This window comes from Cucumis melo, chromosome 12 (assembly GCF_025177605.1).
Source record: "Cucumis melo cultivar AY chromosome 12, USDA_Cmelo_AY_1.0, whole genome shotgun sequence".
Taxonomy (NCBI): domain Eukaryota; kingdom Viridiplantae; phylum Streptophyta; class Magnoliopsida; order Cucurbitales; family Cucurbitaceae; genus Cucumis; species Cucumis melo.
Genome location: NC_066868.1, coordinates 24,727,474 through 24,741,835, shown reverse-complemented (window position 1 = coordinate 24,741,835; position 14,362 = coordinate 24,727,474). Strand labels below are relative to the sequence as shown.

General features: G+C 29.3%; 1 protein-coding gene and 1 long non-coding RNA gene across 3 annotated transcripts; one reads left to right on the top strand and one right to left on the bottom strand.

Annotated features, from left to right (window-relative positions):
• The first annotated feature begins 1,533 nt into the window (after positions 1–1,533).
• Positions 1,534–3,163, top strand: LOC127144294 (uncharacterized). 2 transcript variants are annotated; one of them, XR_007815917.1, is made up of 2 exons: positions 1,534–1,904; positions 2,193–3,163. It is a non-coding gene; the product is annotated as an uncharacterized LOC127144294 (long non-coding RNA). The 2 variants fall into 2 exon arrangements; XR_007815918.1 differs by having other exon boundaries at positions 1,534–1,943.
• A 3,756-nt stretch (positions 3,164–6,919) lies between these two features.
• On the bottom strand, positions 6,920–9,771 carry LOC103485497 (tryptophan synthase beta chain 1-like). Its single transcript, XM_008443142.3, has 4 exons — positions 9,379–9,771; positions 8,828–9,184; positions 7,885–8,318; positions 6,920–7,461 (listed from the first exon to the last, which is right to left on the bottom strand). Exons 1-4 carry the CDS (start codon positions 9,676–9,678, stop codon positions 7,185–7,187), a joined length of 1,368 nt encoding a protein of 455 aa, XP_008441364.2. The 5' UTR covers positions 9,679–9,771; the 3' UTR covers positions 6,920–7,184.
• Positions 9,772–14,362: the final 4,591 nt, after the last annotated feature.

Genomic DNA, 14,362 nt, shown 5'->3' with positions numbered 1-14,362 from the left:
AAAGCTCTTCACAAATTACCAATGCTAGCTCTATTACTTTAAACATTCATTCTTTTATATAGTTTTGGATTTCTTTGTAATTAGAAGTAGAGAGTGATGAGAGTGCTAAACAAGTGTCCACTTACCGGAGACGAGCCTACTGATCCAAATGTATTTTTCTTTTATTTTAAATAAAGGTTATACGTCTATTTGTTGAAATGCTTGAATCAATATAAATGTATACGTTTATTTGTTGAAATATTGCAAATTATAGTTGTGTTTATTTCATAAGATTTTTACTTGAAAATGTTTAAATTTTTATTTTTGTAAATATTTACCAGACAAATATCAGAAAATGTTTAAATTTTTCCTTATGACAATTCAATATAATTTATAATTAATTTAATAGAATTTGAATCTATATAGCATATTTCTTTTATAATTAATTTGTTTTTCTTTCAAAAGTAGTGTAGTAAAATAATAGTTTATTATACATCTAAGGTGTTTATAAAATGAACACTATTTTAAATTTGATTTGAATACTTTTTCTTAAAAATAAAAAAACAAAACAAAAAAAAAAAAAAAAATACTATAGTAGATACGTTTTATTTTATTTAAATACATCTAAGGCACAACTATATATTTTATTTCTTTTTATTTTTCTGTTCAGATTCTTCCTTTTGCTTTGAACTCTCACTTTCTTGTTTCTTCTTCTTGTTCTTTATTACACACAAAAATCGAAAAAAAGAACCAAGGAATGAAGAAAATTTTAAAAGATGAAAAAAGAAGTGAAAAAACCAAAGAATAACGGAAAAAGAAAGAAAAAAAAAAAAAAAAAAAAAGAAGAAGAAGAAGAAAGAAAAAAGAAAACACAGAAAAACGAAAGAAAGAAAAACTAACTTATTTTTTAACTTAACACTAATTTTCATTTGAACCTTTTAATAATCAACACTGTGTATATATAAAATTACTTCGAAAAGTATCCCAACATGAAAATCTAAAAAACCCATATTTCAGGATATCATATCATAGCAAAGTATTGATCAAATGCTCATTGCAAAAATATAATATTTAAGAACATGAAAGTACATCTTGTATTATCAAACAAGTTAATTAAATGCTCATTATATCAAATTCTTCCCACTTGTGTAAAGTCTTTAAATGCTGATCCTTTTTAAAAGGGAACCTTTCTCCTGCATCTTCTTTCTTCTTTATTTCCTTTCTGTCAGCTGTCAAAGACATGCCATTAGAATATGTAGTCTACTCACCTTTCCTTTCTCCAAAGATATACTAATGTTGATAGATATTTTTTTTTCTTCTTTTTTTAAAGAAACGTTGACATATATATTATATAAATTAATATAGATTTGAAAAGAGAGTCTCTTTCATTGGACCTCATACACTACAAATATCTAACATAAAAGACAAAAATTTCCACGCAAAAGTATGCACGACACGAAACATGTTAAACCAAACTCATTTTCCCCTTTGTGTTTGTCTTGGAGTTCAAGATAGACAAAAAAAAAAAAAAAAAAAAAAAAAAAGAACAAAACCGCATTCATCATAAACAAGCAACCAACCAACAGCAAATAGAATCAATCATAATCTCTAGAATCAAAATCCACGAGGGTAACAATATAAAAGGAAAAACACAGTCCAAAATGCAAATTAATATAATAACTCAACAACGTAGAAGAAGAACATTTCTGTTCAGCTTTCGAGCTTCAACATCTGTGGGTTATCTTAACATTTTATGATCACCACGATTGGCCACTGCAATGGACGACCACCTTGCAGCCATCAGACAGAGTGGGGCAAAGCTTGTGAAGATATGCAAAAGCATAAGAAGCCTCCTTCGATGGAAAAATGCCTTCCAACTTAAAATACAGATTGCGAGCTTCCCTTACCTCCATATCAGTCACTGTGTAAAATTCAACTTTCCCCATCTCCTTCAGAAAGTTCAAGTACTTTAACCCTTTTTCTCTTTGGGATTCTAGCCTGTGGGCATTCAATTCCAATATATACCATTCAAATAAATAAATTAATAGTCCTATTAGTTCAAGTAGTATTGATATATGTGTAATAGCTAACATATGATTGCAATATAACTAAGAAAAAAACTTGGGTGTACCTCGAGTAGTCTAACTCATCTATTGTGCAGCCTTCTATACTTCACTCAATTAAACTGACAAGTTATTATTTTTTATGTGCAGTGGATGGGGGAGTATGAGGCAACATTTGAGCAGGGCTCGAGTGAATTTAAGTAAAGTAGTTCAAGAAATGGTATTTTACTTACCCTTCACCTATAGAATGAGGTAGCATAATTTTTGGTGCAGTGTGCATTATTCCATTATAAGGCTGGACTAGGATCAACCTCACATCCTTATCTTTTTGGATGAAATGGTCAAGGAAGAGTTTCAAAACATTTGAGGCAGTACACTCAATTGAGCCCAAAATTAGGACATCTGCTGTGCTGTTCAATGTGTCAATGCCTTGTTTCTTCGTCTCTTGAAATTGGTTGGTCTCTTCATCCCTAACTACCACAAGAAGGCTGGTTTTCGACTTCCTTATCAACTCTTTTTTTGCCTCCAATACTGCTTGTTTCAAGTTTCCCTCTACCCATTTCACCTGATTCTCACTTAACCAAATATTAATAATCTAACCCACATTTTGTATTCGTACCCAAAAAAAAATATATTTTTTGATGCATCTTAGATTGTACCTGTTGTTATGTAGTTCACTAAAATGTCTAATTATAATGTACCTGAGCACCTAACGAAGTGATTAACTGCACATTTGAAGACTGCTTATTGATATGATCTTCAGATCCCATGAAAATGGTGCAATCTAAACCATGTCTGTGGCAAGCAGCTGCAGTGATAATCCCGTACTGCTGGCCTTGGCCGCCCCCAGTGGCCGCAATCACGCTCTTTCCCATGCGCTTCGCGGCCATAACCTTTATGATGACACTGCTAATGATCTTGTGGTCACGAAACGGGTTGATCACATCTCCATCTCTTTTTATGTAAATTTCAGGACCCCTTCCCTCTTCGTTTCTGTACTGATTTGTTAGTCTCTCCGCATAACACACCTCCATCTCTCGCCCAGCAAAAACCCTCATCTCCTCCACCACCTCCTCCTGCAATATGCCAAAATCATTAAAATACCATTTTGATTTTCTTAAGTTTGTTCAAACCACGGTTAATATCATACCAATTAGATTAAACATATCAACATATATAGCAACTTTTTAAAAAAGAAATTTACAAATATAACATAAATTGATTTGTTGGATTGTACGTGAGATCGATGATAGATCATATTTTAAATATTAATCCATCATTGATGAACTATAAAAATATAAAAATCTATTATTAATAGTCTCATAGACTTTGCTATATATATTTGCATTTTCTATAAATGTTGTTTTACATTTGATTGTTATCTCTAAAATTGCTACCAACTATAATTATCTCCGGTTCAATTTTAGTTTCATATAAATTGATAATTCTTTCATAATTATTTTTTTTATCAAAATCAATTAAACAATAGAGTGATAATTACGATGGATAATACTTTTAGGACTTATAATTAATGCGTAGAACTTTTTTAAAAAATTTACCAATATAAAATTTTTTTATTAGTAATAGACTTTTATTAGAAACAAACTCTAAAGTATGACCTATTACTTATGGACTTCGAAAATTGAATTAATGTCGCCATATTTACATAATTATTTTGTATCTTATTCTTACAAATGCTTTATAGTTGATTGCTATTTATGAAACCATTCCCTTGATAAATATATTTTCAAAATTTATAGTAAAAATGTTATATATAACCCAACAAATTTAAAATAAACAAAATTAATTAGCAAACTTCAAAATTAATTAAAAGTATAAAAAAAAATAGTACAATTGAAAGTATATGAAAATAAAATTGAAAACAACCTCAAAGTAAGAAGACGTTATTTTAACCTATTGGTATACTTTAATGTCAAAAGAAACAATAACAAAATTGTAATTATCATGGACCTGGAATTTGTCGGTGTAAAGAAAGTCAAATTCGTCATCCTCCACTTTAGCTAAGGTATGAAGGATTTCAGAATCCTGCCGCAGCTTCCCATCGGAATTCCCAGAATTTCCTAATACTTGCATCTTTATTGTTCTCATATTCCTCTTTGTCCTCCAAAAAGTGTCTAACCCAATTCCTTTCCCAAGCTCTACATGGTTTGATCTCCATATGCCTGTGGCCGCAACTACATGGTTGGTCACTGCAGCATTGTTCACCATAACAACGTTAATGCATGCCATTTTTCTCGCTATTAACTCTAATTAACAAAGTTCAAAAAGGAGTTCAACTATGTGACAAACGACGGACACGGGGATTCGTAATATATATAGAGAGGAATATTGTACCTACCGATACAAACTTAAGTTTATTGCACACGTATTTTACAGAGTGAAAAATAGATGGAAATTTCAAAAGGAATATTAGTATGAACATAACACGGTCAACGTGTGTATGTAGGTGTGTGTGTGTATATATATATATATATATATATATATATATATATATATATATATATATATAAATAGTTTAGGTATATAATCATATTGGATTGTTTTGTCGAATGTGTTTGGCCTCAGTCAGCCATGGCTGAGTTCTCAATGTAGAAGGGAATAGGACCGTCGCAATCACCAACCCCTCAACCTCCTATATATATATATAGGCATAATATTAGACTCATAATAATTACAACGACCTTGACTTTTATTAACGCATAAATTTTTTAATTAAGATGATGTTTTGATAATATAACTCTCATTTTCACCCTAAATAAAATTATTATTTACCATGAGGGTGCTTAATTACTTGTGTGATCAAAGTCTTTTATGTATATTTACAAATAAAGGATCTTTCTATAGCTTGGGACATAATAATAAGGAAGGTACTTAAAGTTGTGCCAACCTAATCAAAATATATGTACGTATTTACTGTTTCTCACTTCATTTCTATATAGAGTTGTAAAAAAATAATATATAGATATATATTATACGGTTTTATTCTACTATTTACGTGAGTTTGACCTTTAGATGGACGTGATCTACGAAAATTACTTTCTTAAAATCTATATTTCTATTATATATCTTTCAAGATATCAGTTTAATAGTATTTTCTGTTAAAGAAAATATTAGATAACATGTTGTAGAACTATTTGAATGTTTGGAGAGAAAAAAGGAAAGACATTTCTGTTCAACTTTTTAACCCTCCACACGTCAATGAATTATCTTAGCATTTTATCACCACGACCACCTTGCAGCTGTCAAGCAAAGTGAGGCAAAAGCTTGTGAAGATATGCAAAGGACTAAGAATCATCCTTCAATGGGAATATTTCTTCCAACTAAACAACAACATTATTAGTAAGCTACTACCGCACTTCCGTATTTGCGACGCCCTGTGATATTCAAATTTTATTGTCTCTCTATGAAAAGTTCAACTTTGATTTAAGTTTTTGAGTCAATCGATGATTTGAGATGATATTAGAATACTACATAATTTGAAAAATACGTAATGTTATTTCCTCTCCAATTAAAATTAATTTTTAGCTTCGGATACAGTCAAATCAATAATTTAAAAGATTTTTATAACCATGTATTCTACCGCACATGCAAAAGGGATGAACATGTGAATATATATATATTAGGTGTAATAATAAATTGGATTGTTTTGTCCAATGTGTTTGGACTCGGTCTACCATGGGTGAGCTAGGTCTCAACCTAAAAATGAATAGGACATTCAACAACTCTTCAACCTCCTATATATTATCCTAACATAATATGTACTACAATTTTGACTTTTATTGATAGTCTCAATTTTTAATTGAATATGTAACTCTCATTTTCACCACATAATAGATTATTAAATTAAAAACTACCCATATTATGAAGGTTATTTATAGTTAAGTCTGATGCAAGTTTTAATACTTTTCTTCATGTTTACTGGTGTCCGCTTAGTAGAATACTTGGGTGCACCTATTAATCCATTTGATATCATTTTCTGAAAAAAAAAAAACTTTTATTCACGTCAATTTTGTTAACTTGTTCCATGTGTATGGTCTCATTCGTTGATCAAACAGAGCTGAGGACAACGGAAAAGAAGAAAGGAAGCCTTGTTAATCATTCCACCTCTATGTATAATATTATTTTTTAAAAAAGTAATAAAGGTAGAGGAATCATTGAGCACACTCAAATATCTCAACTAATTAGTTTGTATTATATACATGGGAGGTATTTTATATCTCCCATTTATAATATAGACATATACAATCTACTTGGAACATTTTTGAATTAGCTAATTCGAGAAGAGAAGTCAATAAGAATGTTGTATATATCTCTTCTTTGATTTTCTGTATGTTGCATGATAAAAGTAGTCACAAATAATACCGAAAATATGCTATCAAATCTAACTTGATTGATGTGGGTAATTTACTGTCGTCTGTAGAATGGCCAACCAAATAACTAAACCAAACTATCCTCAACACCTTTGAGCACACACACTCAAAAATGGCATTTGAAATATCTCAATAAAGTTTGTTTCAAAAAGTGGTGGTCCATAGAAGAAGATACAAAATCATAAAAAAGTTAAAATCTCTGTAAAAATTATCTCTACAAAAATGTTTGAACTAAAAACACGATATCAATATAACCAATAGGTGTGCAAGTTTAAATTTCAATTGCATTTGGTTCAAGAGAGATTCACGTTTTCAAATTTTTATGTATACTTCACTTCGCAAACGAAAAATGAATTTCCTTTTGGTTTTGGTTTTGATTAATTGTGTCGGTAGTAATCTTTGTTATATGAGATGAGGACCGTAGATTTTTCTCATATATCTACAAATATATATTATGATACATATTTTCTATACTGAATATTAAACTTCTCATAACTTTATCTTTTGGTATTTATTTAGTATTCTAAATTAAGATGACAATTATCTTCATTTACATTGGTACATAGACTTCTTTATTTAGACAAACGATAATCATACAAACTCTCGTAAGAGCTCTAACTAGACCATGTTGGATGAAATGTAAATGGACTCTCATCTCTTTTGTTTGTATAAAAATGGAAAAGAAGCAAAAACAATAACAATAAATCTATTTACAGTAAGGGAATGACATTGAAAATAGGGAATTAGATCGCTAGTGGTTTTGTTGGTGATAGTTGAAAACAATGGCAGCGTCTTTATCACCACGCCCACTACAATTGACGACAACCTTGCAACCGTCAGGCAGAGTGGGGCAAAGCTTGTGAAGATAAGCAAAAGCATGAGAAGCCTCCAGCGACGGGAATATGCCTTCCAGCTTTGCTAGGCGTTTGTAAGCTTCCACTGCCTCCGTGTCCGACGCCGTTTCAAATTCAGCTCTTCCACTCTCTTTTAAAAAGCTCAGTTCTGGCCCTACTCCTGGATATTCTAGCCTGCGTTTGTTCATTTTCAATACCCATCATTAATAAGATTAGCTATGCTAAGATCTTCCATTCTAGAGATATAATATTTTTATCTCCATGTCGACGATGTTTTACTAGGCCTAATTATTTGGATTCTCACTGTCAGATAGAGCTTCATTCATTCATAATCATAATTAAGAAATTGGGAAAAACATGAGCAAATTTTTAGAACAAAACCAAATAGTTATTGTTTTTTTGAAAGATGAAACTAATTAAAAAGGTTTTCTTTATGTAAAAACATGATGTGACATCATATATGTCAAATCACCATCTTTTTCGAAAGATAACAAAAACGAATTAAACAAAATTGATTGGTGCAAAAAAAAAAAAAAAAAAAAAAAATATATATATATATATATATAGACCCTTCCAACATGATCTAATAAAACTTACCCTACACCAACGGAATGGGGGTTCAAAATCTGGCCTTCGTCATCTTGCAAAAGGTAACTCAAAGCTCCATGGTAGACACCAACATGGCCTTTAGACAAAGTTGCAGAATGCTTTCCACTATCCAAGCCGAATCCGGCAGCCTCCACTCCGATCAGCCTAACATCTTTTTCATTAATGAATTCATGGAAGAGTCCCAAAGCATTTGAGCCACTACCAATGCAAGCCAAAAGAACATCTGGTTTGGCTCCCCATTTTTCCTTGGCTTGTCTTCTGGTCTCTTTACCAATCACGGATTGAAACTCCCTAACCATGGCGGGACATGGATGCGGACCCACCACTGTGCCCGTTAAATAATAGCTCGTTTCTAAGTTCCCCACCCACTCTCTTATCGCCTCAGATGATGCGTCCTTGAAATTTCCCTCCACAGATTTCACCTGTGACCCACAGTAGAGATAACATCTGACACTATTCAATATCATATCACACCCTTTAAATAATAATGACGACACATTTTTTTTTTCAAACTCAAATTCTCTATTGCCGTATCTTACTAAATAGATTTGTTTTTTCAAAAAAAGTACCATTACTATTATAACAACAACAACGACGACCACAATTTTTGGATTGAATATACTAAATGATATGTAATCTTCTAGCAGATTCTCAATTTGGTCAATAATAATCATTTAAACACTTTCTTTCTTTTAAAACATCGACCGTTTCAGCCCTCTATCTCCACTAGTATTGTAAAACAAGAAATTAAATTTTAAGTAGATGACCATTCTACAAAATATCTTATATTTACTTTTAGATCCATCTATGATGGTTTAATCATATAAACACTTTTAAACTCCTAATCTATTGAATATTCTCAATTTGATACAGTTATGGACACATGTTTCTATATTTAATGTTACAAAAGAATAATAGTACATAATATTACCTTAGCACCCAGCAATTTGATTAAGAGAACATTTGAAGATTGCTTGTTGATATCTTCAGAGCCCATGAAAATGGTGCAATCTAAATCATGTTTGGCGCAAGCAGCTGCAGTGGCAACGCCGTGCTGGCCAGCCCCAGTGGCCGCAACCACGCTCTTCCGCCCCATGCGCTTCGCAATCATAACCTGTGCGATCGCATTGTTCATCTTGTGCGCACCACAATGGTTCAAATCCTCTCTTTTTATGTATATTTCAGGTCCCTTTCCTTCTTCGTTTTTGTAGTGCTTTGTTAGCCTCTCCGCGTAATATAGCGGCGTTTCTCGTCCAACAAAATCCCTCAGCGCCACCTCCAGCTCCTCCTGCTCACACACACACACACAACCATTTACTTCAATTAATTTCTAATATACCTCAAAATAATAATAATTTCTATATATTTGATAAGCAAATTAATTTCTAACATGCCTCAAAAAATGTTTTAGGTCATTCATACAAAGCTGTATAGATATATTGTACCCAACAAAGAAGAGAGGAGTTTTTTTAAGTTTGGGACCTGGAATTTGGAATCGTTTAAAACCAAGTTGAACTCAGCTTCCAATTTGCCCAAGCAAGTGATAAGAGACTCAGGCACGAACTTGCCACCAAATTTTCCAAATTTTCCCAACTCCCCAATTCCTAAATTTTGGTACTTCTTGGGGTTATCAGTTACAAGCTGCATCTTTATTGTTCCCATATAGTTCCTCTTTGTTGTGGCCAAAGTGTTTGCCCCATGTCCTAATTTACCAAAGTTTACGTGTGGTTTGGCTACTAATTGGTTAGTAATTGCAGAATTCTTCACCATATTGCAGGCCATTTTTAGGTGAACTTTTTTGTCTTAACAAGCTGATGAGAGAGGGAGAAAAGAGAAAAAGGGAGATAAGGGGATTTGAGTTATGTGTTAAATGAGGGACATGAAGAGGTTGTTGTTTTTATAGGCAAAGATGTACAGAGTCCTAACTAATTATTTTTGTGGCACGGGTTGATGATAATATGAACTTCAACTTTATGTGTCAAAAGGGAACATTGTAATAACTAACAAGGAATGAGGGTCAACACATAAATAAATTAGGCACATGGTAAATGGGGTTGTTTGATCCCATGCTTTGATGTAGAGTAGGACGCGTGGCTGAACTTAACATGTGAAACGAAAGAGACCCTCCTGAGAAATACAGGTGTTGGCTAGATTGTACCTATCTTTCTACGGTCGAGTATGATAATTTTTTTTTTCAAAACATCAAATTATTATTATTATTATTATTTACTATCCTAGAAAACGATGGCCATAAACTATACACTCAATCAATATCATGTATATAATATAGATATTTGCGTTATCTCTTATATATAAGGGTTAAAATTATGATATGAAATAGAGTTTCATCTCAAAATCGATTGATTTCGAAAATATTGACCAAAATAAATACAAAACATCTCAAGAATCTCTCTCCAAACTTCTAAACATTCAATTATTAATATAAGTACTTCTCCTCCCACTCTAAATATTTTGCAAAATAGTATATATATATCTTAACAATCCATAAATTTTGACCATTTTTACAAAAGGCTAGATGGCCGATTGAAGGAAAAAAATCATTACGACAAAACCAATAAAAATATTTATGAATTATAAAAAAGTAAAATCGTCGAAAATAACAAATTTGATAAAATATTTATAACATATATATAAAAAAAATTTCAGATTCTATCAATAATAGACACTAATGTACTCCTATCAGTGACATTAGGAGATAGTGATAAAAGTCTATTAGTTTTTATCATCGATGAAATCTAAATTTTGCTATAACTTATAAATATTTTAATTTATTTTGCTATTTTTAAAAATATATCTTTAGAAAAAAGCAGATTCTATACACATATAGATTTGAAATTTTATTTTGTAAATATTTGAAGTTTATTTTCCTATATCTAAAAATGTCTCTATTATTGTTATTTGTTATTTTTTTTAAAAAATGAAATAATCGAAACGTACTATTATTGTAAGGTTGAAAAAGTGTGTAGTCTCATTTAAAACGTGAGAATGAAATTGGGTAAATGGTTGTGGGCATGGATTGAATGATAGAATAGATAAGGAGAAAATGAAAAATAATACTGAAACATTTTTCTTATTTATGCAAAGGTGGGTTTAGGGTTACGACTAGGAGGACCGCCTAATGTCACTGTTGCTGAGGTCGGTCCCTCCGAGATGGAGATTTCTCATTAACATCCACACATATTATTATCAATCCATTTCTTTGGCCACTCCATCACAATTACTTTTACTTTTTTTGTCCCAAATATCTCTACTTCTTTTCTTAGTTTCTCATTTATCAATTGACTTATATACATAATACTAATACTTATACTAATAATAGTAATTTATAATTGAATAAATCACTCTTAATTAATCTTCTTTTTCTCAATTTAATCAATTCAGGATTTGCAATTACCCTCTTGTTTTTTAAATTAATAATTATGAATTGATGGGATATTTTAGAATTTTAAAAAAGAAAATGTAATTTTTCATCTTTATTTTCATGAACTTCCTCTCCAGCCCATTTTCTGGTAAACAATATTCGTAAAAAAATTGTAAAAATACATTAAAAACAAAAGAAATTAGGATTTCAATCACAAAATGATACTTGCAATTCTTGAAGTATTGTGAAAAGGGGAAAGGGGTAGCTGAAATAAAAGGAGAAAGAAAATTGAAAGGGCAAGGTTGGATAATATAATAATGTTTAGATTTAGTTTATTTGTTTCTAATGTTTTTCCTTTTTTTTTTTTTAATTTTTTCAATGTATTTTACAATTTTTTTTTTCTTTCATTGTGAGTGTTTTTGTTCTAGAAAATGTGAGAGAAAAGAGAAATTTTATTTTTATAATTTTAAAATATTTGATCAAAATTATAAATTTTAAAAACAATGGCTAAAAGGAAAGTTGAAGAGTATGAGATTGTAAGTAATGCAATATATTTCCTTTATTATTTAATATATCATTTCAAATTCATAAATCCAGAGTTAAGAGTCGGGCCAATCTTATAGTTTTGTCAAATTTGTTTTGAAAAAAGAAAATTGTCGAGTATATTAAATGAGTAGTTAATAGATACAAAAGTAATTAAACGTTTCTAAATTTAATATTGGCTCTTAAGAACTCATTTATTCATTTTAATAAAATGCAGATACCAAAAAGAAAAATCATAGATATTTTGACAGAACAAAATTGGAAAGATACATATAATTAAAGAAAGCAATTGAGTTGGAATTTTAAAAGAGGAGGTCAAAGACATCTTTTCTTTTTCCCTCTCTCTTTCATATACATATACCATATATATATATATATATATATATATATATATATATATATATATATATATATATATATATATGTTTGCTATAGTAGGGAACTACACATTATAAATGCAACAAAAATATAACGGGTAAAAGTACTTCATAAGACCAAAGTTTCCAACATATATGTATATTATGTCAACGTCAAGAATAAACATATTATACACGATGGCGGATATATATGCTTGTGTGTGTACGAAGTTTTGAATCAAAAGAGAAATTATTTAAACGATTATTAAAGATGTTAGTTTATATAGAAAATTTGTATTTTATTAATAATAATCAAATATTACAAGATAAGAAATAAAAAATATATAAGAATAATATTTCTAATAAAAATATAAAATAATTGAAAGTAAAATTAGTGGAGGCAAAGGAAAATATTAATTAATCCGAGGATAATGTGAAGCATTAAAAAGAAAAGAAAAAAAAGAATGAACAATTATTAACGAATAGTATTCTTTTATGATATAATAATCAACCGAGATAAATTAATTCAATTATATAGAAGAGTGAAAAAAAAGGTCTTAATATAAAAAGAAGAAAAAAAAATAATTTAGTTGGACATTTAAAGTAGTGCAAAAAATTATAGGAATAAAAAATTAGTGAATTTTGAACCATAAAGAGATAGTAAAATAATGATAATTAATAGGCAATTGTGGTAAATTAGTATTGGTCAATTCAATTAATTGACTATTTCGAACAAAAAATATTTAATCATAAGAATAAGAAATATTTCGTTTTAAAATAAAAAATGAAGTAAAATAGTCATTAAGGTCAATGAAAAACCTTAAAAATAAAATTAGTAGTAATATTAAGGTAAAAAAGAAAATTATTATTATTATTATTATCATTATTATAGAATTATTAATAATATTAAGGTATCATCATCATCATCATCATCATTTTTTGGTACAAAGAAAGTGCAGAGAAGAGATGTGAAAAAGGAGGATAAGATATTCGTTTTCATTTTTGTGGAGGGAAGGAGAGAAGAAGTGGACTAATGAAAACGATGCCCACGACAATAATACTTTAATTGCTTTTATTTTCAAAGTTGTGAGTAGACAAATTTCAAAATGATTTGTGTTTAATAATAATAATTCTCTCAAATTTCATTAAGTGTTTTCTTTTTTGTTTTTATAGCCAACTGAAATTCTAACAACTTTCTGTCTCATCTTTTTTATTATTTTAATACTATATCTCAAAATAAAGTTATACAGTATAATTGATGTTCGTTGTTTAACTACTCTAAAAAAGAAAAACATTTGTTTTCCTATCTTATTTTGTTTCAATACTATTATGTTGGGTCGTCATTCTTTTAAATCGAGAGTTAACGATAAATAATTTTTTGATATTTTACTTACAATATCAATTTAAAGAAAATACATGTAATTTTTTTCGCACGTAATACATTAATTAATTTTTTGACACAGAAAGGTTACGTACAAAATGTTCAAAATTAACATCGTATTTACAGAAGCTAATGAAACATGTTTTCAAATAAAAATTCTAAATTTCGATAAATAAAATATGAATATTTGTATATTGGATTTACAATATGAATTAAATAAATACATTTGTACGAATTAAGAAAAAGAAATAATAAATTTTTTAAAATCGATTGTTAACAATAAACAATTTTTCGATATTGCTTTTACAATATCAATTTATATCAATTTAAAGAAAATACATATAATTTCTTTCGCACGTAGCGCATCAATTACATTTTTTGGCACGGTAAGCTTGCATAAAAAAAGTTCAAAATTAACATCGTATTTACAAAAGCTAATAAAACATATTTCCAATAAAATTTTCAAATGTTGGTAAATAATTAAAATATGAATATTTGTGTATTTGATTTACAATACAAATTTAAAAAATATATATTTGTACGAATTAAAAAAAGTTAAACTTTTTAAAATCGATTGTTAACGATACACAACTTCGATATTGCACTTATAACATCAATTTAAAGAAAAAATATATAATTTCTTTCACATGTAACGCATCAAATAATTTTCTGGCACGAAAAACTTGGTAACAAAATGTTCAAAATACGAATATTTGTATATTGAATTTACAACATGAATTAAAAAAATACATTTGTACTAATTTTTTTAAAATAAGTAATAATTCTAATTGTGAGTGATGCATA

What these genes read in the sequence shown, in the direction of transcription:
- LOC103485497 (XM_008443142.3), bottom strand. Translation starts at nt 9,678, where the DNA reads ATGGCCTGCAATATGGTGAAGAATTCTGCAATTACTAACCAATTAGTA. An exon ending in TAAACGATTCCAAATTCCAG is followed by an intron (nt 9,185 to 9,378) that starts GTCCCAAACTTA and finishes GTGTGTGAGCAG; the next exon opens with GAGGAGCTGGAGGTGGCGCT. An exon ending in CCCCATTCCGTTGGTGTAGG is followed by an intron (nt 7,462 to 7,884) that starts GTAAGTTTTATT and finishes GAACAAACGCAG; the next exon opens with GCTAGAATATCCAGGAGTAG.